General features: G+C 52.5%; 1 protein-coding gene across 2 annotated transcripts in view; it reads right to left on the reverse strand.

Annotated features, from left to right (window-relative positions):
- The window catches only part of RBM19 (RNA binding motif protein 19), a 71,850-nt gene that overhangs the window by 2,456 nt on the left and 44,575 nt on the right, over positions 1–24,819 (reverse strand). For both annotated transcript variants that reach the window (XM_074920980.1, XM_074920979.1), the window contains 3 exons: positions 22,247–22,352; positions 14,998–15,118; positions 7,427–7,540 (listed from right to left, as the gene is read on the reverse strand). In XM_074920980.1, the coding sequence (XP_074777081.1) occupies positions 7,449–7,540; positions 14,998–15,118; positions 22,247–22,352 (319 nt within the window). In that variant the 3' untranslated portion in view covers positions 7,427–7,448. The remainder of the gene's footprint in view (positions 1–7,426; positions 7,541–14,997; positions 15,119–22,246; positions 22,353–24,819) is intronic.

Genomic DNA, 24,819 nt, shown 5'->3' on the forward strand with positions numbered 1-24,819 from the left:
AAATCGCCTTTGGCCAGAGTTGCTGCGGTTTATTTCGAATCCATTGCGATTCCTTGCTGTAGGACAGCGGGACTGTAATATCTGGTAACTCAGCCAAGCGGCAGCATGGTGCTCTCCAGCCATCGCACTGCCCTATATAAGGGAGCTAAGGGGACTGTAAAAGTGGCTGTAGGTTTCTCCTCAATTTAAAAAGTCATTTAGCAGCTGCAAAACACAGCCTGGCAACAGCCAGCCCTCGGAGGGGCATCCTTCCTCCAGCTACTCATCAGCTGCATTTTGAGCTTCTATTCTGCGTATTTAAATAGCCCGAATCACAGACCGAGATCCACAGAGGTGTTTTTCCATTTTTTTCTTTATCTTAACTTTATCTAGCATCATCTTAAGATGCTGCTAGAGGACTATTTGTTGGGAAGCAGCTCTAGGGCAGATCTGTTCTAGGGAAGGAACTGTGACCTCCTGAGCACCCATCGCTGCTGCTCCATCCAGCATCTGGCACTTGGGAGCCATTTCCCACGCGCAAGGGGTGCCTGTGGGGCAGCAACTCCTCCCTGTCAGAGCCTGCTGCCGGCAGATGAAGACCAAGAGCCACCTCACGGCACCTGAACACAGCTCCTGCCACTGCCTCACTCGCTCTTGCAGGAGAAAATTAACCAGCAGACAAAGCAAAATCTGAATTTTAGCTGAGTGAACACAAAGAAAAGCATTTTTCCCCCCAGATCACCTCCCCTGACACATGCTGCGGACCTCTCTCTTACTTTCCTACTCTTACTCCCCTTGACAGGTAGCGCCGTGTGCGATGGCTGTCCCAGCAGCCTTGCTAAGCCCTGAGCTGGGGATGTCACACGTGGGGACGTGTTGTCACCGGCTCCGTTCCCTCCGCTCCAGGTGGCCTGTGGGGCAGAAGCGCTGGCAGGATGCACGGGCCGGGCGCGCTCATGCCCCTCAGCACAGCACGGTCCTGGGGCTGGAAGAGAGAGCTGAGCCTAATGCCATGGCACTAATTACAGACTGCGGAACGTAGGGTTCTGTGCCCCTGCGGGTCTGCGCGTGGCCGTCGGTGTCCCACAGCAGGGGAGGTTGGCCACCACCGTCCCTTCTCTGGGGTCCTCCCCCATCGCTGCTCTCTGCTCTCCTCACTCTCGCTCTGGCATCACTTTCCGTTTTTCACCGATTCAGGTCACACTGTGCACACACCCGCCTCAGCCAATGTCTGTTCATATTCTCTCTGCCTCTCTTCCTAGCTCCAGTTTGGGGTGAAAGCCTTCCTTATTAGCCAATTTGGATACCTATTTACTGTGAATTACTGAGCCTGATTATTATTCATGAATGGCTAAGTCTGAAATCTCAAGCTCCTGCCATGCGATTTCTCTCCCTCTCCAATGCATATATTTAGGGAAAACAGGAGGCAGCGTGTCTCAGTCACACGCAGCCACGCACTGGAGAAAGGAAAGCTGCACGCTGCCTTCTCGCTCTCCTGTTTTATTTCCTGGTGAGGAAGGTAGTGGTGGAAGCTGGAAGGTGGTGGTGCCAAATGCTGGTCAGGTCCAGGTAAGGTCCAGACATGCCGTAATATTAAGGAGAAGTTCATGCTCCCCAAATCTCCAGGCAGCATCCCAGCCAACTGTTCCCATGGGTGGCTACAGCTGGGGTGATGCCAGTTTGCTGCTGTCCCCTTCCTTGACAGGGTCCAGCTGCTTGGGAGTCACCTCGGCTGTGGCTGAGCCCAGCTGTTCGGTGGCAATCAGTTACTCAGGGGTGACTCGTGTGATCCCTTAGACACAGTCAGAATATTTTAACACAGGCTGCAGGGAAGGTAAAGGAGCTCTCCATGCGAGGTGGGGAAACGACAGGGCAGCAGCATCCCTTGGCTAATCCTCCGGCAGGGGAGAAGCAAACAGGGTTTGCAATTGCAAAGGGCTGGTGGAAGGAGGAAGGGAGACAATTAGGAGCTGAAGAAAAGCAAGCCCCGACTGCCAGCTAAAACAGGAGTTAGCAGCACACCTGCACACCCGGCAGGGAGCCGGGCTGCTCCCGGCAGGGATGCGGGAACGGGCACGGCGCACAGCTGCTCCCACCTGTAGGTCTGCACCGTGCTTTGCAAATGGGGAAACCGAGGCAGGGAGGGAAGGTCTCCGTGGGGGAGCATCGCTCCACCAGCAGCACACCTGCCTTCACACTGCTTCTTCCATCTCAAGGGAGCAGCAACCAAAGCACTGTTTTTTTTCAAGCCCGAACCCCTCCTGTGTGTTTCCTGTCACATCTAGCTCAGGAAGACAACTTCAAGCATGCACAGACACCACACTTACTGCCTCTGCGAGCAGACAAGCAAAGCTGGTAGAGATGCTGGGGAGAAGGGGATGGCTGCCAACACGAACAGGCAGACAGAAAGGCTTGAGATCCCAGAGCTCCTGCCTGGAGCCGGCAGCTGGGCTGGAAAGCAGCAAGCACGACGCAGAGGGGATGCGAGCTCTTCTTGCAGCCCTGGCAAAGGGCTGGTGAACGGCATCTACAGTGCCTGCTGCGAAGAGAGAGGCTTGCTTGGCCCTTCAGCACTTCCCAGAGCCCCCCTCCATGAGGCACACCTGGGAGGAAGACTTTGCAAAGGCAAGACAGGACTAAAGAAATGAGAAGAGCTGAAATTCATGATCTAATGCTGTAGGCAGCATCAGTGCGATGGGCATGAAAAGAAACCACCCACGGCTGGGCAGAGGGATGGGGGCACGTTGTAAGCAGCAGCAGTTCAAGCCTGCAGCTCAGGAAAACAACAGCTCCTGGAGCGGGATGCTACCTGCCTGCCCATGCCTGCATGGAGTCCCCTGCCTCCTCCCGTGGGACAGTGAGAAAAATAACACAGATTGTGGTCAAGAGTTTTCCAAAGGTGATGATAAGTCACTTTGAGCAATCAAAGAGGGCAGCAGTGCACAGCCTGGCTCTGGGAGCAGCGGGAAGCATCACTTGGCAGAGACACTCAGTACTGGACACAGAGGGAGTCGCAGCACCCAGCAAAACCAGGGCCCGTTGGATATCCTCTCCGTCTTGACTTGCTGCTGTCCCCTTAAGTAGATAACAGCCCACACAGGCCTCTGGCAACAGGCAGCAATAAAGTAAAGCTAGTTTTACATTAAAACCCGTTAACCCTCTAATTCAGTAAAAAGGCTGCATTTGAATAATATCCTAATCCAATTCCCGAGCCGGCCCCGGGGAGGGGGATATGGCTGGTGCCTGGGGAACAGCTGCAGCCGTCACAGCTCCCGCTGCCGTCCAGCTCACCAGGGTCTCGCCCGAGACAAAGCCATCACAACCTGGCAAAACCCCTCTGCAGACCCCACAGGGACCCTGCACTGTACCCCAGGGCTTGCAGGAGACAGGACTGATCAAAATCCACCAGTTTCAGTTCTCTGATGGTGTGAACATGTGTCTTGCACCCCCCACATTGCTCGGAATAACCCGTGCAGCCCCGGGGATGGCCGTATCTCCAGCTCTCGCCTGCAGAGATGTGTCCTCGGTCCAGGGCAGAGGCTTGGAGATGGCTGTTCATCCCCTCTGCCATCAGCACAGCCTGGATGCAGCACGCTCACCCCAAAAAAGACACCCAGAGCAGATGAGCCTCACCCCCTATAAGTGCCCAGATCTCCCCAGGGAGCACAGGGCAGCCGAGGGGTGACCAGCACACCCGGTGACACCGGCCCTGCAGTGTCAAGAGCCAGCAAAATGAGGGGACCAGGGCGACAGCTCATCACGGCCCAATTACAACAATTAGTGTGCAATCGTTTGTTATAGATTTCTGAATAATAGTTACCACTAAAAGAAACTATTATCACTCCCAAATAAAATAAGCGTATTGCGATGGTGTTCAGCTGGAGAAGCACCGCCAAGGTTAAGGACCGGTGGGAGGCTATATCCCAGGTTTAACTACATGGACAGTTAAGAGAGTTTGCATTATTTTATCATTAGGATTGTTTCAGATTGGGGGAAAAAAAAGGCAGTGGGGAGTGATGAATTTCCTGCAGACCTACTTAGGCATTCATTTTAATTCAGGGTAATTAGCAGGTATATGCTCATTTTCAGAAAATTCCCGTTAAAACCCACCGTAATTTTAGGGGTGCAATGTGTGGGATTCTCAATACGTACAAAGAAGTCAAGTCTTTGCTTGCGGAGTAGGAATTAACTCAAACTATTCTCCAGAGCTGCGATCAGCACTTTCATAATTAATGTACAGGCACATATATCTGTATACACATACACAGCCCCTCCTGTACACATCAAACAGATTTCCTTGATACCAAATTGCCTGAAAAATTAACCAATGTCAAACTGCTCAACAAGATAAGTATCATTAAGGGAAAAAGAAAAATCTTCATTATGTTTGAAGGTACAGGGGAAAAAAAAACCCCTCATGAATGTTTTCTAGCCTGTTTCCAGACCGGGAAATAATACGTTTTAAAACATATCAAAGGGTTAAATTAATTTTCATTAAAATTTAAATTTGAGAAGGCTCCCTCTCTTCTTTCCTCCCTCCTCCCCCTTTGAACGTTTGACTGGCAACCATTTCATATTTCAATCTCGGCAGAACAAATTGAATTAGATGTTGAAACCAAACTCTGCTCTGTTCTCTAAAGCCTACATGCTCTGCTTGCGCTAATCCTTTTCGTCGCTGCTGCAGACCTCAGAGACGCTCAGCAAGAAACCGGCCCTGCCACAAAAGACAATGAGGGGAGAGGGGGAAAAAAAAACAACCCAGGAAAAGAAAAAAAAACCCAGGAAAATCCAACCCCAACCTGCAACCCCGCAAAGCTTCGCTTAAATCGTGTGCTGGGTGCTACTTGTGCCTGGAAGGGATCCTGCCGGGCTCCTCCGTCCTCTGTGCCAGCTGTCGGCCGTGCCGAGTGCTGCTGGTTGGTCCTTCACCCCCGGGATGCTAAAGCCCCATTTCCCCATGGTGACACCCCCAGTGCAGAGCTGCCCTGGGACCAGCGATGGGTCCCACTGCTGCCTCCCCCTGTGCTAGTGCAGATGGTGAAGGCAACAGTGAGCAGTGGAGGGAGCGGGAATGGGAACGCCACAGATCAATGTTGGGCAAAAAAGGAAAAAAAAAGAGATTTTTCTCCCTCCCTGGTGGGCTTGTTACCATTTCATCTGACCCCCTTTGGCAGCACTGCTCCGACAGCCGTGCCTCAGTTTACCCAGCATCCACTGAGCACAAACACCTGCCAGCTGTGGGGCAGGGCAGATGTGCTGGAGCTGTGCTAAGGGGTGAACATTTTACATCACAGCACTACAGACGTTCCAAGGGTCACCCCTGAATTCTGGGGGTCTGGCACCTGAGCCCCACAGCAGGAAAGCCAGTGTTGGGGGCTGGGGAGCTGCTCAGAGGCAGCAGAAGGGCTCCTGAGCTGCGGCACGGTTTGGGGGACCGGCACAGGGGCGCAGCACTCAGGCTCTTCCTGGGGGTCCACAAAGAGTTGGGGAGCCTCGAGCCCGCTGGTGCCAAGCCCAGGGCCCCATGGGGGGTCTGGTTTTGGAGAGCTTTGCAGAGGAGCTGGGCCAGGATGCATCTGAAAGCTCTGGGTTTGCCTGGCCTCCGAGCAGTGCTGTCTGTCCTGTCCCTCCTGCACTGCTCCATCCCTCCCCAGCTCCATCCCTCCCCAGCTCCATCCTCGGGCTAGCTGTTGGAGAAGGTGTTAACAGCACGTACTCCTGGAGGCATCCTTAAATCAGAGCTGCTCCAAGGGAACAAATGTTATCTCGAGGCCCTGGCACTTACTGCAGACACACTGCATGAAGCAGGCAGTTATTTAACCCAACTCGGATTATTCCTGCGGTCACGTAAGCACCTTCCCTTTCATCAGGAGGGCCCCGGCGCTGTGCTCGTGCCCGGCGCTTGCGGCAGTCCGGGAAGGCAGATGTATTAACGGGGTTATTGGTCGGCTCCAGGCCCAGATGCGCTCGCTATTCAGGCGGCCAGCGGTGTTGTGGGTTGAACAAAAGTCTGGTAATAAGTAAGGTTATGAGCATCCCACTGCTAGGTGTATTGGGTACCGCCTCGCAGCAATAGGCAGATATTGCCAAGAGGAAAACAGCCTCTCCGGCAGTAATGTGCATCGCACACACAAACACACGCCAGCGAGCGCGGGGAGGCTGGCCAGCACGGATACACAGAGGGCAGCCCGGCCTCCCCCCAGCACGGTGGGCTCAGCGCCGCTTCAGATACATGCAGCACGGCAGCCCTAGCAGCACCCCAAAAACCAGGGGGCCCCTGGGCCACCTGGTTGGGATTTAGGAACGGGTGTTATTTCTGTGGCTGTAAAAACAGGAGCCAGAACGCGTCAAAATCATTCCCTTGGCGGTGTTGAGCGAACACAGCGTTGCTGGAGAAAGCACTGCGGGGATTTCTCCCCAGCATGAAGGATTTGTCAACCCAGCGCCCCGAGCCACCTCCCCACAGGCACCTGTCTCTTGGCCCTGCATGAGTTTCTGAGCACAGGATGGGGTTTCATCACCATGGAGGTGGGCACCAAGTCCCTCCATGGATAGAAAAAGCAGGGCAAAGTGCACCTCAGAGGGACTTAGGAGCCTCCCTGGTGATTTTATTGCACTTCTCCAGATGCTGTGGCTGGTGAACAGGTTTCCTACCAACAATCCAGCGTTTCTACCATGGCCACAAACACATGGGAAGGAGCCTGTCTCACCTCTCTTGAACCCACACAGGGTTTGCTAGGCAGTCTCAAAAGGAGGTGGGGGGCTGGCTGAACTGCATGGTGTTTGATCGCAGGGAGCTATTTATTCCTGGCTGCCTCCTGCCAACCTCTGCCATCCAATGCTCTCCAGACTCAAGAAATGCTACTCCAAGAAGACACATGCCAAGGAGGAGCGATGCCAGCCAGCACTCAAGATGGCACAAACCAGACCTTGGGGTGCATGGTGGCCTGGGAGGCAGCGAAGCTGTGGAGGCCACGGGTGCTGGCTGGGAAAAGGCATTTCCAAACTATCTGTTTCATGGCAGCAGCTGCAGTTTGGTCTCCAAACAGGCATTTTTTTTTTTGGCAGCCCATCTGTTCTCCCCCAACCACAGCGAGGGCCAATTCGCAACTCAAGCGGTTTCTGCTGCAACAGCACTTCTGCTGTCTTCCCTTGTAGGAAAGCAAACACACTGGGGAGCACACGGAAACATGAGCAGTGCATGCACTCACTTCAATGCAGAGCCTAAACCAAGCCCCAACCTGGGCTGTACTCCCTGAGACCATGGCTATGAGCTTGCAGGGTGACAGGGAGGAGAGGCAGCGGGTGGGACCCTGGCTCGGAGGCTGCTGAGCCTTTGCAATGCCACCTTCTCCTCCTCCTGGCACTGCCAACCCTGCGGCAGCCCGAGGCTTTTGACCTTTAGGGCCAGCTGTGCCTGCCACGGCCCCACTGCCCCGGTACCCACCTCACCAGATGCCAGGCAGCTGCTAGATGGCCTCATCTCTGTTGCTCTCTTCCTCTTCCAGATGCTCCAGGATTTCATTCAAAACCTCTGAGCGTTTTCTCTTCTTTGGGGAGTCTGTCCAGGCCCGGGTGGTAGCAAAGGGGATGTGGGAGAAGAAGAATCAAAAATTAAAACCTGGGATCATGCACAACCACTTCCAGTTCATCTCCAGCTACCTCCAGCCTCCCTCATCCCACTCCCGGGTAAAGACCCTCAACTATCATTTACGTCTCCTCACCAGCCAGGCCCTGGCAGGACACCATGGCTGGAGGTGTGACTCTACCCCTACCACGCATGCTTTGGTTCACAGGCCCCAGTGTCCGAACAGGCTCATTGGTGATGCCAACCCTTCCCATTGACCCCAATTCACCTACCCCCTATCAAAGAGTGGTCACAAGACCAACCCAGTGACCAGCTTTGGTTCAGGAAGGCTCTTGGCAGGATGCAGACCCACCAACATCCTTGCTTAGACATAAAATCACTGCCTGGCCCTGCAGCCCTGCCTGCATCTCCCGCCTTGGCTGCAGTGGGTGAAGGCAAGAGGCTGGCTCTCCTCTGACAGCTGGGCAGGGATGTTCCTGTTTTGCTTCTCCTGCCCCACACCGACAGCACTGTCCTGTGACACCCTTTGGTATTGTCACACTCCTGAAACTGTCCTGGGGTGCAGCACCATGCACACATCCATCCCCACAGATGCTACAGCCTGTGGGAGGGTGAGAAACCCCCAAGGGCTGCCAGAACCTGAGCGAGCATCCCAACCCCACATCAGCACCTGGTACTGGGGGTGACAAAGCCATTTGGTCCTTGTGCTAAGACTGACATGGGCGCTGCCTCCTAGGCTGGGCAAGAAGTGCCCTCTCGGCAGGAGCCACGGCACAGCCCCCTCTCCCCCCCGCTCACTCCCCAGCCAGCGGCTCTCGCTTGCGAGCAGCACATGGAGAACAGCTGTTTAAATCCTGCTTTCAGACATCAAAAGCCTCGCTGGGTTTCTCAAACAAACAAACATACCATAGGACTAAAGAAAAGGTGTAAAATAAATAAATGGAACAAGCTGTGCATTTTCTTTTAGTATTACAGCTGCTGCGGGAGATAAACAACAAGTAAATGTCACAAAACATCAATACAGAAGAAATTAACCTGACAAAAGCTCACATCCCCCCCTCCGCCTCCCCCCCAACTCCCAACAATTTTGCATTTCTGGAGTTCCCATCTAATGATTTTATTTTTCAATTAATTCCTTGACAGAGCGCCAGAACCCGCCTCCCTCCCTGCCGGGGGCTGCGGGCACGGGCAGGGGGATGGGGGTGCCGGCAGTCCCCACTCCCCTCCCGGAACCTACCCTGCCGAGCTCAGGGGAGCCAAGGGGGGCTGCTCGGTGCCACCCCGAGACCCTTCAGCAGCTCTTCGCAGTTCAATCATCCAAAGGCAGAAGGGACAACCCACCGTGGAGGAAGGTGCCAGCTCAGCGGTTCTCCCTCCCCTTTACTCTGCCCTCCCGGCTCTCACTTCCCCAGACAGCCTCACGCTTGGGGCTTGGAAACGGCATCAAACATGGTCTCAGCTCTCAAATCCACTGCAGGGAAGAGTCTGTCCCCCACCTGTAATCCCTTCCCCACCAGACCCTGATGTACCCCATGCAGAGAGCCGGCACAGAGGCAATGGTGGGGGTTGCACGGTGGAGGGGATGCTGGTGGGATGCTGGACAGGGGGTGCTGGGTGCTAAGGGAGCACCCCTAAGCAGCACAGTGCACTCAGGGGACCTGCTGTGGTGTGGGCAGGGGGCTGGCAGGGCAAACGGCCCCCACTGCGTGCTCCGCATTCACCAGCTTGGCCGTGGCACTGCTGGGGAGCACGGGGAGCATCCCCCCACCCCTCTAACAAGAAGGAAAAAGGGAAAAAAAAACCCAACTCAGGAGGGTGGGGAAGTGAATTGGTTCGACTTCCGTTCTGCTGCTCCAAGCTGGTTAAGGTTTGCCCGCTAACGATCCCATTTGCTTCCTTTAAACAATAGCCAAAGCCGGCGGGGGTGGGCCGAGAGGGGGATTACCACGGGATTAGAACGTGGCAGGGTTGCGGATGCCACGCTAATCCTGCAGGGTTTTACTCTCCGGCTACAGCATGTGTTTGCATTAGTTACAGATGCTCTCTAAAAAAAAAAAAAAATTAAAAAAAAAAAGAAGAAAGGAGAAAAAAGGAAGCCCAAAAGGCTGGGAGGTGAGGGTGAGTGCAGTGGGTCTGTAATACAACCGAGGGGTAAAAGGAGCAGCTTGGGGGTCTGTGGGCAAAGGAGGAGCAACCTGGGAAAGGTGATGGGGATGGGGATGACTCTTCCCATCCTGCCAGGGGGGGCACGAGGACTGGGTGCAGAGTGGAGCATGCCTTCCCCTGCAAACCTTCTGCTTCCAGCAAACGACTGTAAATACCCAGGGGTGAGCTGCAGTGGGGCTCCGCTGCCTTACACCCACCCCCAACCCTCTGCTGAGACTGGGGCCCTCACTGGAAACATTCTCACAACTGAAATACAAGCCAGACCTGCTCCTCACACATCTCTCTCATTCACCTGCCCTGCAGCTTCTGCAGCCCTGCTATCCACCACATCCTTCCTATAAAAACCACCCCCCCCCGAAGAGATTCCTCCCCCTTCCCGCGTCTTGCGCAAAATTCCCCATCTGTCAATTTAATTCTTTGATCGATGGGAAAGAGCAGGAAAAAACGGCCCAGCACAGCTGGCTTCCCAAGTTAGCCCTGGCAGGATACCGCCAGCCCCGCTGGTGACGGCTGAGCGCAATGTTTGTGAAGCGCAGAGAACACAAGTCAATAGTAATTTAGCTGGATTGGGAGCAAGTACCTTCCCTGCACGGACTGCGAGCTCCCGGGAGAGGGGGAGCGCGCGCACGCCGAGGGTATCGCCGCCCCGCTCGCAAATCTTCCCCCAGCAAGGCTTGCTGGGATGGAGACACATGGCAACCGTCGCTCTGTGCTGAGCAAATGAGGGAAGAAAAGGGGGATCGACTGTTCACAGACCTTTTGTGGGCTGCAGTTATGCGATCGCAGGGATGCGGGAGATGTGCAGGTCTGCACCGTGGCTCTGGGCATGACCCCAGACAGCTCCCTCCTGCACAGGGCACAGACCCAGCTCTGCCTCTGCCCCAGGGCTGGCAAATTCTGCTGCAGGGCACTGGGATCCCTTTGTCACTGTTTTGGTGGAGCCAAAATATTCTCCCTGCTGGTTTCAGTTGCCAGCGATCCCTGTTTCCCACAGGGAGGATTCCCCTCCCCAAATGAGGGCCAAGATGCTGCTGGTGCCAGGGTTCGTGCATTCCTTGCTGCCCTGATGTGGCCTTTGCCATGACCCTGCTCCACGTTATGGGCTGAATTAGAGGCCCCAAGGCCAACTGTTCGCCAACCTTTCCGTGGCTTCTCTTTACCACATTACAGTAGATAAGTCTCTTTATCCACAGCAGCATCAAATCCTCGCCTGTAGCTGCCCAAGCTCTCAGGCTCTCCAGCCACCTTGCAGCAGTGGGTCCCATGAATTAACAATGCATGGTGGGGTGCAATTAAAACTCAAAGGAAGTGGGTTGTTTTCTCTAAGATCCTCCTGTCTCAGGATGAAGGTACACTCAGAAATGAGCAAATAGACTCAAACCTCTTCCAGTCTGCGCTGGGAGGCAGGAGAGCAAGTGTGGGGTGCAGTGCTGCAGTCCCAGCTGTCAGGGCTGGGCTGTGGCTTCACTCCCGACAGAATTACTGAAGCCATCTCTGGCAGCCAGTGACTACTTCTGGGGTCCTACTTTCTTGTGGAACATTACAAAGACTTAGAACCAGCCATAAAGAATGACCTGAAAACTACACAAAATGGGAAGGAAGCCTATTCCATTTTATTGCATCTATTAGACCAATTGAAAAGATGGCTCAGAAGTGGCTTGATTGCCATGACAAACACCTGCACAGAGAAAAGATTTAGGAGACCAGACCTCTCTTTAACCTAACAACAGCAGTGAGACTTGGGAACTGGAAGTCAAATCTCTATAAATGGTGTCTAGAAATAAGGTGCCTAATTGTAGCAGAGAGAAGTCAGTGGTAGGACGTGTCTCTCGCAGCCCAGGTCTAGACTTTACAAAGTATTTCCTTGCTAAGACAAAAACGATGGGGGTGAAACTGGAGCTGCTGGGTGAGGGCTTTTGTCCGCTGCTACTCAAGACAGCCTGAAAGATCAAGGTAGCTCTTTCAAAGCTGGAGATGCAGAAATCTGCTGTGATGGCAGCAAGATGGAGCAGGATGAGCTTGTTGCTCAAGTCAAACTTGATGTTAAACCCAGGGGAGTGCAGGTCACTGTGTTGTCCCACCAGATCTGGATAATAACAAACCTCTAGGCTTTACAGCAACCATCCCACCCTCTGTTACCACTCTCCTACACACAGATCTACCATGTGCTAACTGTGGAGACATCTGCGCATCACTGTTGTGCCCACAGCAAACCAAAAACTGCATAGAAAAAGAGGAAATGGAAGAAGAAAAAGAAGCAGCTTTTCAAAATACTTAAATTCCAATTGCATAAAACTTGAAAGCAACTTGTCTGAAAGCCCCCTGAGATGGGCAGTCTCAGTCCTTTGATCTGCTTTAACACTTTCACTTCCTCTGGTATGTGCAAAGTCCTCAGCACACTCCCTGGTTGCTTTTATGTCTGCAGAGTAACCAGGAAAAGGGCCAGCAGCTGCAGAGGCCACATGTCACCCTAGACCGATGGCATAGCACTGCCAACATGGCTTGATACAAACATGTGACACCACTACAGCAAGACCAGCCTCTCCAAACAGCACAAGTGGCTTGTGGTGTTGGAGGTCTCCAGGTCCAAAAGGATCACAGAATGCTGTCAGAGAAAGAAAAAAAAAGAAAAAGACTCCTGTGGGATAGCGATGCTCAACCCTACAAAGAAATTTAGGGCAGGAGACAAGGAATAAGCCAAGTTGGATGGGGTAAGTCCCATCCCATCCACCGCACTCTGTCTTTTGAAGCCATATGCCTCCACGTCCTGCTTCTCCAACCCTGCTTGCTGGGCTTGGCTTGGGGGAGCAACACCACAGCAGCAGCAGCTTTCGGTGGCAAAAAGAAATTGAAGAAACCAGGGACCTCAGTTTGACTCTTGTTTTCCAAGCCTTGAAGACTCAAAATGACTTTTTTCTCTTCCATTCCCAGCTCAGTCCCTTCCTACCGGGAGACAAGTGAACAGAGGGGCCTGACCACAGCAGCCTGCAAAGCTGTGGGAGGACTCTCACAAGTCACATAGTGAGGTGGGAGAGGAAAACTCACAGGGACATCCGTGAACAGTGCAGGGATGTCTGAGCTGCTCCTGTGCTTTGTGGAGAGAGGAAAAAAGTGGTGGGAAATGGGTAGTGGTAGGAAAAGAGAGCTTGGTTTCTGGTTGAGAGAATCCAGTCTCCATCACCAGTGAAATGAGATGCACGGTCTCAGCCCAGCTGTTCAGTAGGCTGAAGGGGTGGGGTGGATTCAAGGCAGAGTGACAGTGGTGTGTGTGCTCTGTATCCTCTCCACCCCAGCTCCATGTGGGAAATTGGCCTCCAGCTATGCCAGGGAGGAAACGTGGAGCATCCCCACGGGGGCTGAAGGCAGAGTAGTAGCTGCAGTTTTTCCCTCTTTATCGCTACAGCTATCGTCTTCTGCACACCCAGAGCAAAAGGGTCAGGGAATGGCTCCTTCCCCTCCTCAGGGCTGCTGGGCATCACTGCCAGAAACCCCACGGCAAGCCCGCCTCAAAATCAGGAGAGGGCACTTCCCAAAGAAATAAAATCCCACCTGTGAAACTCCAGCCTGGCAGTGTGGGGTGGTGAGGGCTGAGAGCTGGTCCCAGACACCAGCCAGCTCCCGGAGCCCACCAGTGTGCCCCAGACAGGCTTTGTTATGGAGCTCTGCTTCTGGCATATCCCCCTCTGCCGCAGGATTAGCTGCCAGCAGTTTTGCAGCGGAGGACGCGCGTGTGCACCAGACAGGGCTGAAGTCATTGGATGTTATTCCTCTCCCCTCGAGATGGGCTGGAGCGCAGTGATGACTGCTGCCTTCAATCACATTTTCAGTCCCTAAAGAAGGAGAGTGATAACCTTGCTCCTGTTTTTCAGCCAAGCCCCTGGAGCCACTGCAGCTCCAAGGCTGCATCCCTCCTGGGACATGAAAACACTCTTGTGCCACTCGCCCAGAGTCCCCACCTTGGTGAGGAAGGCCCTGGACAAGAGGGCTGGAGCAAATGCAGACAGAAATTGGGAAGCAAGCTGAGCCAGGGGGAAACAGGGAAGTGACAGAGCTCGCAGGCAGCAGCCAGCATCTGCTGCAAGTCTGCAGCTACTGTAAAGCCAGAACTGCTTTTTTCCCCCTAGACTGAGGAGAGTAGAAAGGGTGAAAAGAGATCCCGAATATATAATAGAGTGCATGAAACATCACACCTGCTGTCTTCTCCACCTGGGTGGAGACTCATATTACTGTGATCAAACTTGATGTTTCCTCCCCCTCCAGTGCTGGGTTCTGGGTGGGCACATCCATCCCCAGCAGAGCCTGTCCTCCCTGCTGCCTCACACCTGCCCCCAGCGGCACAGCTCTACACCCAGGCTATCACCCACCCCTAGACACTGCTGCGCTCCTTTTGGACTCCTTTTTGGCATTATGTTGGGGATCAGCCTGTGGCTGCCAGCACAGATGCCTTCGCTCCACACCTCTCCGGTCATATTCACTCTCGGCCCTTCCACTACCAAACTGCAGCTTCTCCAGCCTGTAATAATCAGTGCTATACACACTATTTCACAAACACAAGGCCAGGTCCCACTGGAGTCAGGCTTGCTAAATAAGTGAGGCTTGCTGCTCTTCCATCGCCGGGGACTGTGATGTGCAGCGCCAGAACTGCTTATGCCAACCCCCGGGCGATGGGCATGTGCGTGATGGAGAGAGGAGGCTGGGAGGGGATGCAGGAGGAAGAGCATTGATCTCCAGCTTAGTCCTCCAGCCCAGGGGAGCCCTTCCTACATAAATATTTGCCAAGCAATGCATTTGTGCCTGTCGATGACTGTCAATAGGAGCCTGCAGTGCTGTTATCTGTGGACCTGTCATTCTTGGGAACCTGATCCGAACAGCCCTCTCTGCATCTCAACTGATAGCCAAATTATTTGTCCTTTTTAATCTGTGTGCTGCGTGCACAGAGCCTGACCCCAACTACGGAGCGCCCTGGGGTGCAGGTGGACGGAGCAAAAGCACCACAGCTGGTAGGTGGCATCGAGGGGACTCGGTGGTGCCAGCACGTAGAGAGTTAACTGGCTCACTCGCACACAGAGCTGTCAGACAAAGCCGTGGCCTGGATGCCTTCTGCTTCCCCCTGCGCTTGCATCGTCAGGCTCCAGCATGTACCTGCCAGCTCCGGCAAGCCAGCAGCGGCGGGGAAAGGGCTGGTGTGGACCGGCAGTGTGTGCCAGATGGGATGATGCCAGCCGAGGCTGTATTGACAGGCCAGAAGGATGCTGCTACGTTACCGTGGAAATGGTCTGCTGTTTTCCGTCTCAGGGCCTCCACTGTCTCTTCTGTGTCTGCCCACTCCAAGACCAGCCTCCGGCCGTACAAATGTGTGCTGTGGCACAGGGCGTTGAATGCTTTCTGTAGAATTAAGAGGGGGAAAAATATAAAAGGGGGGAGAAAATAAAACCAGGCTCATGTGAGTAAAAGCAAAGATGTCCCTCCCTCTGCCCTGCACCTAAAAGGCCACCAGAGAACATCCTACTTGAAGCACTTTGCTCTGATGGGGCAGGATTCATCTCCATCAGTGGCTTTGACTTGATCATTTATCTTCTACATACTTGCAGCAGAGCAAATACCCATCGTCATTCCTGCAGGCTGCTGATGCTCACTAGGGAGCAGACTGAAATCCAGCACAGCGAGCAGCTCAAGGCTGGCTGCAGCCTTGCATCACCCTGGGAGCACACCTGAGCCGGGAAAGCTGCAGCCTGGAAAGGCTGTCAAGACTTGGGGCAGCACCAGGGGGGTCAACTGCAAACCAGGGCCCTTGTGGGCAGCACAGCAGTGCTGGGTTAGCATGGGCAGAGCAACCTCGTGACTCTCCATCCACCCTGCTCTCTGCTGGCACTAGTAAAGTACAGCTCAAATGTGAGAGGTTGCTTTCTGCTCAGGGGCAACAAGTTTGAGGAAGCACAAGCTCAACAGGGAAAGCTGCCTTCCTCTCGCCAACCATTTGGTGATGTTGGCCATGGTGGCAGCAAATGTGGCAGAGCCAGAAGCCAATGCAGAAGTCCTCTTCTGTTTTGGCCCATGGTGCTTGGCTGTGCTATAGAAATCCAGAGGTTTCCTTGTTGTTAGATCCTGCTTAGTAACATCCATACAGCTATAATCTCTGGCTGATGTTGAGTACAAGCATGCCTGCAGCACAGTAGCTCAGACAGCTTTCTATGCCGGTAGGCAAGCAACAGAGGCTCGATCCAGGGAAGACAGACTTTGTCTTTATTAACGCCAGACTTTCAAGAAAATTCAGGACTGAGCAGGACTGGGCCCATAATGCAAATACACACACTGGTGAAATATTTTCATCCCCGGGGCCCTCAAAATGTTCCACAGCAATGTGGTACACGGCTGGGCACAGGCATAGAGAAAAGGAGCCAAAATGCTCTTCAAAAACTCCAGCTAAGGCTGAAATTAAGTCAGGTTATAAACTCTGCAAACTTGCATCCCTGGAACAAATATGGCAGCTACAGGACCACAGGAACATATCTCACTGTCCAACAGGGACATGTCCTCCCATCTGGAGGTTCCCAAAACAGCACTGAAGTTGTCCTGGAGAAGCCCAGACCTCTCCTCCAAGACATTTGCTAAACAGCAATTTTGAACCACTGTGTCTGTCCCCAAATATCACATCTCTAAGCAGAGGGGCTCTTCCTTCAAGAGGCTTTGGCTGCACAACCGCACCTCAGCAGCCAGGAGAGCTGGTGCCTGAGCCACCATGTTACAAAAGTCAAAAAACCCGGCATTTCCAGTGACCAGCACTCAGTAACCTGCATTTTCCCCTCCTTCTGACTCTCTTTCACTCATATAATTCTCATTCGTTATAAAAAAAAAGAAACAAGGAGCACCAGCTCCACCTGTTCTGTAGCATCGCTGAGACTCCCCACCTTCCCAGCTTTACCAGCTCCTGGGGCTGACCCCAGCAGGGCAGTGTGCCTCCTTTTTGGGGGGCACACTCCCCTCCGAAGGGCTGCAAGTCTGGCTGGTGTTTTTGCAGCTACAGCTGTTTTTATTTGCTGCTGCTGTTGTTTTAAAGGCCTATTTTCACTTGGAATGGTATCCAATTAGCAGAGCAATGTGTTGGCTTAAATAAACACTCGGGGGGAGGTGGCAGTAGGGAGTTGTGATGGCTGTTTACGTTGGCACAAAGAGCCATTTCCAAAGCCTGGCAAACAACTGCAGCTCTAATCGCTGGGTCTCATTTGTCAATTTATACTTTTTAATTTCTCACTTCCCGCAGCACAAGGAAGAGGAAGGTTGGAAGACTGTATACAGCCCCAGCAACCTCGCTGTACTCCTCGGCAGGTCATGGGGGAGGGCAGACCACGCCGAACGTGTCCACCATCATGGTGCGACGTGTGGTGCTTGGTGGGCGCTCATCCTCCAAGCCACCTGCTTTGCCATGTCCTCATTGCAGGATCACTTCCAGCCCAATCCAGGATGAGGCATCCTCTAGTTCTGCAGGCAGCACTGGGAAAGGTCATGGAGCAAGAGGGAAGGCAGATGCTGCCATCAAGTTGTGTTGCATGAGAGAAACCCACTGGGAGAGACGCATCTGCCAGCAGCCTGGTGCCATTGGACCTTTCCAGCCAAACACACTCCTAAAATGAGCTGTTTTTCACCCAGGATGAAGAAAAGCTCAGGATCCCTAGGTGAGATCACAGGGATCCACCACTGCTCCAGCCCATACAGGAAAGGGTGTGCTGGGATCTCTGCTTGCCACGGCCCCGTCTTCCAGATGGGCTCCTGGAGCAGGGGCTGCAGAAGAGAAGCCGTGCATTTCAGGTGAAATACACGTGATTGTCATTTCCTTTGGAAATGGGCTAAAAAACAAAACTTAGCTCTTCGTTGCTCTGAGGGGAATTAAGACTTTTCCAGGGGAAAAAAAGAGAGACCACCGATGATTTAAAAGACAAAGGGATGAAGGGGAGAAATTGCATCCCCATATATCCGCATTGCTGGAAATCTTCCAGCGAGAGGAGGAAATTTGCCACTGCTGTTCTTCCAAATGAAAAGATAGGTAAGAAAAATATATATTTTCATTACATGAGAAATATGAAACGAAGACAAACAGACTGGCTTTCAAAGAACATAGGGCTGGAGGCAGGAGCTGTTCTCAGGGTGCAGCTCCTCCACCCGAGTGTCTGCTTTCCTAGGACACCTCCTTCGAAGACCAAAGCATTGAATGACCAGAGGTTTGTTTAGTCATATCCAAACTAAGGATAAAGAGAGGTGTGGTGTCTGCTCACCCAAGAGAAAGTCACTGGAAAAGACCTCTAATTACCATGGCTTCACGTCATCCTGCACCTTTAAGAAAAGAGGAGCCTCCACCACACAAGGCTCGGTATCCTTAAATGCCAAAAAAGGATTTCATTAAAGCTGCTGCATTTGGTAATACATCCGCTGTCAGGCAACACCGAAAGCTGAAAAGCCCTGGCAAACCTCCTCGCAGGTCTCTTCTGCTTTCCAAATTCTTTAGGGGTTGCATGAAAACCCTATGGCCTTCTCCCCCTAGAAAATGCAAGTATGCTTAAAATGTCATTTCTGAACCCTCCTGAGTATGATTTTGTAGAGTTTGGTTTGAGCTTAACGTCACGGCTCAGTGAGGCAGGATTTCATCGCTAGCTGAGTACAGCTTGGGCAGGGCTAGAGCCCAGGCGGTGGGACGGAGAAGCAAACAGAGCAGGGAAAAGCAGAGAAAGGAAGGGGAGAAGCTGGAACAGCAGCTTAAAAATGTTTGTGGGATTCAGAAAGGGAATTTAAAAATTAAGGGGTGGCTGATAAACTCACATGAAGCCCAGGCTGCCAGGAGAAGACAGACACTGCTTTGGAGCAGAGCCTGCTGCGCTGGGGCATTGGAAAGGCAGAGATCAAGAGACTGGACCACTGTGTCTGTCATCCCTGAGTGCTACGGCTCCATCCCTAAATGCCGTATTAATTTGGAGGACAGTGCTGCCCTGCCTATAGATTCCCCCTTGCCCTATTAAATACTCAAGCTGAAGAGCCTCCGGGCTGGAGTCATTAGAGGGACAAAGGGTCAACAACATTAGGAGATTGATAAATTTCCCTTCCTCGCAAGAAACGGTCCCAACTGAGGATGTTCTCTGTGATGCCAGCTGCACACAAGGATTTTTCCTTCCGTGTGTGTGCATTTTTAAAGGGTTGACTGTCTTTCCCGAATGGGCAATTTCTATTTGGAGACCAGATGTATTTTTATATCAACAGGGGAGAAAAGTGGAAACTTGGCTTCCAGTTAATAGTTCAAAAATAAAAACAATCCCACAACAATTCTGCACAGGGAATGTCAGGAACCACGTCAAATGGTTACTGCTTCCTTAACAGGAGTTAATTTGTTATTGCCAGCGGATCAAAGTTCCCCTTCTCATCCCCTAACTTCCATGCACTTCCAGCTAGTAGTCAGCTGGCGCTGGAAATCTAAAACCAAAGGTTTGATCAGCAGGCATACAAACCCTCTTTGAGAATATTACTTTGTCTCTCCCGTTGCTTTGACATGGGTTCCTCCCCATTTCCTGGCTTCACACGTGTGCGTGCTGTGATCTGTTAAATTCTCGCAACATAGAAGAGAGAGGGCTGCTAATTTCATCTGATGATGGTGTAACACTCCCAGTCAAGGTCCATCCATCACCCTGGGAGCCGTCAAACGACCCAAGAGACAGCCCCAGCTGCAGACGTCACCGTGGGAAAGCCAGGCGTGAGACTGGGGCTCTGGAGGACGAGCAGATGATGGAGAGAAGATGCTACCACCAGCAGCATCCCGTGCCCTGCCTGAACATCACTCCCCTGCAGGCAAGGCGACCCCCATGACAGCACCACCAAGGTGCTCACCCCTCCCATGACAGCACCTTTGGTCAGGGCTGGGTCTCCTTGAGCGGGTGACAGAGCCTCAGGGGAAGCCAAGGGGACACAGCCCAGCCCAGCAGGATGGGTCTGCAGGCACAGCACTGGGGAGTTTGGAGGGGGAGCCTCACATCTCTGTCCTGGCTTTGGAAAATCTCTGCATGCACTCCCACAGTGGCTGCGATTGCTCAGAGAAAAAGACAAACATGGGAGGTCACAGGCTTTAAATGCCCAACAAAGCCACCCTAACCATTCTATTACAAAAACATCATGTTTTATAAGACGCTTATAAGCAATTTCCAGATTACCACTTTGAGCAAAAAACGTCATTGATAGTCACAGCTATTCAGCTCAGAGGTCTCCAGGCCCACTCCCCTCCTCTCTCATTTCACTTAGCAATAAACTCTAAGCCAATTATGTCCATGTTTACAATATTCAGGATCCTATTCATCAATACACAGCGCATCCTTTTCCAGACGGCCAATAGAGTGTACTTGATGTGGCACTTGTGAGACAATTAAATCCCTCAAAGAGATGAGGGCAGAAAAAAAAAAAAAAAAAAAAGAAGGAAGAAGAGCTGGTTTGCTGGAAAAGAAGAAACCCCCTCTGAGCAATCTTCCGCAGAGCATCTCGCTCCCCACACGCTCACCTCCTGCAGCCTCTGCGAGCTTTGGGAGCAGTGCCCCAAGCTAGCACCCTGCCCAGCTCTCTCCCCTCCAGCTGGCTGCCCACCAGTGATAGATGGGTTTCCTCCTGCTGCAAACTCTGTTTGTTCAGTGCAGCTGGAATCAGCCACCAGGTCCCCAAGGGGCTGAAGAGGGATGGAAGGCAGACCCTGAGCCTGTGCCCTGTTTTTTCCAGAAATCAAGCAGAAAAGCAGGTGCTGTCTCACTCACCCCCAAACTGGTGGCTGAACAGCAGTAAAGAACCAGCCAGGTCCCTGTATGCACCTTTCCATCAAGTGCTTAAAGTTTCCTTTGGAAAACATTAATTCAAAAAATGGGAACAAAGCCTGAATGACTCAGTTGTGAAGCAGAGGTTAAAGCAAAGCTGCCCAGAGCCAGGGTTTGAGCAGAGCCAGAGGGTCACCATGCAGGGAGAGGAACCACGCTCCTGGGGGGCTCGCTGCACCCCACGCTGCCCAGCAAGCTGGCCCCCAAGGGGAGGAGGAATGCTGAGCAGAAAGAGTTTGAATTAGGATCAATACAGGACTAACAAAGAAACTCTATGTACTGTGTTATACTGGAGGTCAGACTGGAACAGATGATCTAATAGTCCCTTGTGACCCTGGATCAATGAATCCTGTCTAAAAACATAAACACAGGCTACACTTGCTCCCCCCCTCCTCCTTCCTTCACCTCTGCTCATGGTCTTGAAAATTCGGAGTCTCAGGGAGTCTGTGGAGCCATGTGGTCCTTTCCCCTCAGCAGTAACATCCCTTGGCCACAACCACTCCTCTTCCAGATACTGTGCAACTCGCCAGGAGCCAGCAGCAGGGATGAAACCCTGGTGGTGGGAGTGCCTGTGCAGGAGCTTGCAGTGGGGCCAAGGACCCTCTTCTGCCCAGTGGATAAGAGACCATGCCTGGTCCATCCTGCTCCTGAACCTCCGGCAAAGGGTAAGAGCAGAATACTATCAGACAGGCTACAACCCTCTTGTTTCTTCTGCAAATATGGGACATAAATATATAGGAAAGCTTTCAAAAAAAATACACTAGAGCATTTTGAACAGCAATCTATCCCAGCTTAAAATGCTGCAGAATATTTTGCAGCATAAAGTGCATACAGACAGCAAAACTGTCAAGATATTGGAATGATGGGGCTTGCATTTTTTGATTAAAGCAGAATGTGCTTTCAACCTGCAGCCTTTAGGAGCCCAGTTCTTGGTGCTGAGAAAGGTGTTTCCTGGGCACAGCTGCCTGCTGCTGGTATTTTCCATACTGCTGTCAGATAGCCAGCACAGACCACTCTGAGAAAGCAACCTCGGCCAGCCCTGCCCAAGACAACAACTGTCTTACAGAACTTGATCTTTGTTCTTGTGTTCAGCAAGGCAAAGCACACACAGACCTTTCTCTCTGCTTGCCCATCCTTTTGACCAATTCACAACTACTACTCTTCTGTTACACTCACTACCTGAAAAATGCCAGGGTAAGGCTGCTCACAGGGGGTCTCAAAACACACGGAATACGGATGAACATGGGCCTTGCACAGTTTTAAGTCAGTAAAGAGTTACAACATCCAAAATTCCCCTAAAACCAAGGCAGTGGTGGAGGTGGGGTATGTAGTCAAGCTTTCCTGATGTGTTAATGTTGGATCAAAACTATCCCTTCTCACCTTGCTTCTCACAAACCTGAAAAATAAGCCCCATCCTTCTACCTTAAAAGAACTATTAGCCATTTTATCAGTTGCACCAAACTTATGCCCATTACTGCTTAGCTTCTGGTTTCAGTCATGTAACCTCCAGTGGTTGCCCACATGGGGGTTTTAACCTCAGTGCAGCTTTGCTGGTGAATGGTAACAGCCTGTCCCAAATCTGGGCTAAGCCTCAGTGGGACAGAACCTCCAGGCTCCCTTCCCCACCTTCTGCTCTGAGAGCAGGCTGGGAGGGTGCCAGAGGGGGAGAACTACCTCTCACCTTGGCATCCTGCTTGGTGAGGAAATCCACAAACCCAAAGCCCCGGTGGGATCCTGTTCCTGCCATTTTCTTGGGCAGCCGGACAGTCTTCAGCTCTCCAAAGGTGCTGTGAATTAGAGAGGAAAAAGCAAAGACACCGTGAGATCAAGGGAAGAACCATCATTTTCTCACAAACCTCAGCACTATCAGTTGCAGACCCACAGTGCAGGCTTGCCAGCACTGAGGACTAGGGCGAGCAGTGTCCAGAGGCCACTTTGCTTCCCTGTAAGCCCCATGTCTAAAGCACCTAGTAACAGCTGAAAACTCAGCTTGGATTTCAAAGCTCATCCTTTCCGGTCACAAACCTTAACAAAGCAAAAAACTTCTTTAATATAAGTGCTATGCTTCTCCTCCCTTCAGGAGACCTGCAGAAGACAAGGACCCAGCCTTTGTACCATGCCCTGCTCAGAGTGGGCAAAGAGCATCTCCAGGTTAGCAGGAGGCAGGGCTGCTCCAAACCACCATCAAAACAGATTTATTTGCACCTCTGAAGAGGGGCTAGAGTGCACAGAAATAGCTCCTCCATCCCCAGAGCCTGTTGCAGGCATGGGCCTTCACAAAGGCATCATCCCTCTGCTCCATGGATGCTGGGCATCATTTTAAAGACTGGAGTTCCTCGCTCTAACACTTCACTTGGGTGCCTGCATTTCCCATTCTGCAGCCAGCTACTCCACCTCTTTGATGAGCTAGAATAAACTGGTTTTATTTAAGCTGGCTGAATGTACAAGGGTAAACAGGTGAATTCAGCAGACCCAAGTGCTGCACAACAACCCCTAGATCCAGCAGCTTTTCAGGCAAGTTTTTGTGTGCCAATGGGATGGAAAGTCAGGGATGGGGAAATAAGGAGGTTCTTGCTTAGCCTAAGAGCACGGGATAGGGTTGGCACCATCTGTGCCCAGCCACAGCCCAGCGGAAACCTCGATGGGACATGCCTGTCCCTGGAGAAGAAACCTGTTGCTTGAGCACCAAAGCACACAGCCATCCCACCAGCCTGCACCTTGTCCAAAAAGCCTGAAAACAGACCCAAAGGCAGTGCTTGCTAGACACCCCTCTCCACTGCCATCCCCTGGAGAAATTCCAGGACAAAGACAACGCTTTCTCTGCATCGGAGCTCCTGCTTCCCCTTCTACTCCCCTCCCCTTATGTCCATTTATCAAACACATATGCACAAACTGCAGGCAATAAATATTTAATGTGGACCAGGTCTGAATAGATGTGTTATTTTATTTGAAAATCTACACACACGCGTGCATACACAAAAGGAGCCTGGGATGCAGCAGTGCCAAAGAGCACCTGGGAATAAACACAGTAAAGGCCATAAACGCTCTCGTGAAATGATATAAGCTAAATCCTGGGAGTTAACCTGGTGCACTGGCAGCATGACCAGGCATTCATCTACCCAATTTCCTTAGGCAACGTGGTGTGTAAATGTACCATTATGAAGCCTCAAAATGAATCCGCACGTCTCCTCCTCGGCACTTTCCCTCCCTCTCTCCCTCCTGCCCCCTTCAAGCTGGTGCTATGCAAACAAACAAACAAACCCAAGCGGAGGCGAGGGAGCCGCCTTGGCTGGCGGGGATGCTCAACTCCGGGAGCAGCAGGAGCGCCACGTGGTTTCCAGTGGCAGGAGGGTCCTCCTGCAAGGGGGTGCAGGTGGTGGGGCCCCAGGAGGCCCCTCTCACTTGCAGAATCTCTGTAGGATCTCAGATGCTACAGCTGGGTTAAGGGAGAGGTAAGGAGAGAGTTTCTGGCCCAAGGAGATGACCATCCAGCTAGGAAAGACAGCCAGTGGCAGGCATGGGCAGGGAAGCACTTGCTTCAATTATCACTCCGTGGAAAAAACATCATGGGCATTGCCTGGGGGGAGCAGGATATTTGCCAAAGGAGTATGAGCAGAATATTTGCCAAAAGAGAGGAGGTTTCAGACAACTCTGTGCACTAAAACACCACGTGTCTCCCTTTGACACCGACACCCAACTTGCAGGAGGTGCCCAGCAGGAGCAGGGGGGCTACAGACCCCGGGGAAGCTGTGGTGACCCACTGCAGCCTGGGCAGAGATGGGAGAAACTGGCTCTTCCTTCCTCCCCAGCTCAGAGCTCTGCTGGGAGATGTGGGGAGGTGGTGGAGACCCAATCCAGAGCAGGGGTGGCCACAAGCACCTCCCCTGGCAGATGGGTGCAGGAAGGACAGTGGTACCCACCAGTGGCTGCCAGAGAGATGGGTCTGTTGGAGGATGCTGCAGCGCGGATCCCAGCAGAGAGCAGGCGAAGCGGGAGGGTGAGGAAAGCCGAGGGGCACAGCAGAGACAGGGCTGACCCCACTGGGGCTGCAGAGTAAAACACCCTACCCCCCACTGTGGCGCTAATTAGAAACCACAACACAGCAATTACCATCCCGGGAGCTGCGAATGAAGTGGAGAGCTCGGGCCTTTAATGTTCTCCTCTCCAGCGCCAGGCACAGACTCACACCTCTCTTTTCCAATTATTTCCTCCGGATTTGGGGGGAGAGAGGCAGAGGCGGAGGCAACCCAATTA

This window comes from Athene noctua, chromosome 17 (assembly GCF_965140245.1).
Source record: "Athene noctua chromosome 17, bAthNoc1.hap1.1, whole genome shotgun sequence".
Classification (NCBI taxonomy): Eukaryota; Metazoa; Chordata; class Aves; order Strigiformes; family Strigidae; genus Athene; species Athene noctua.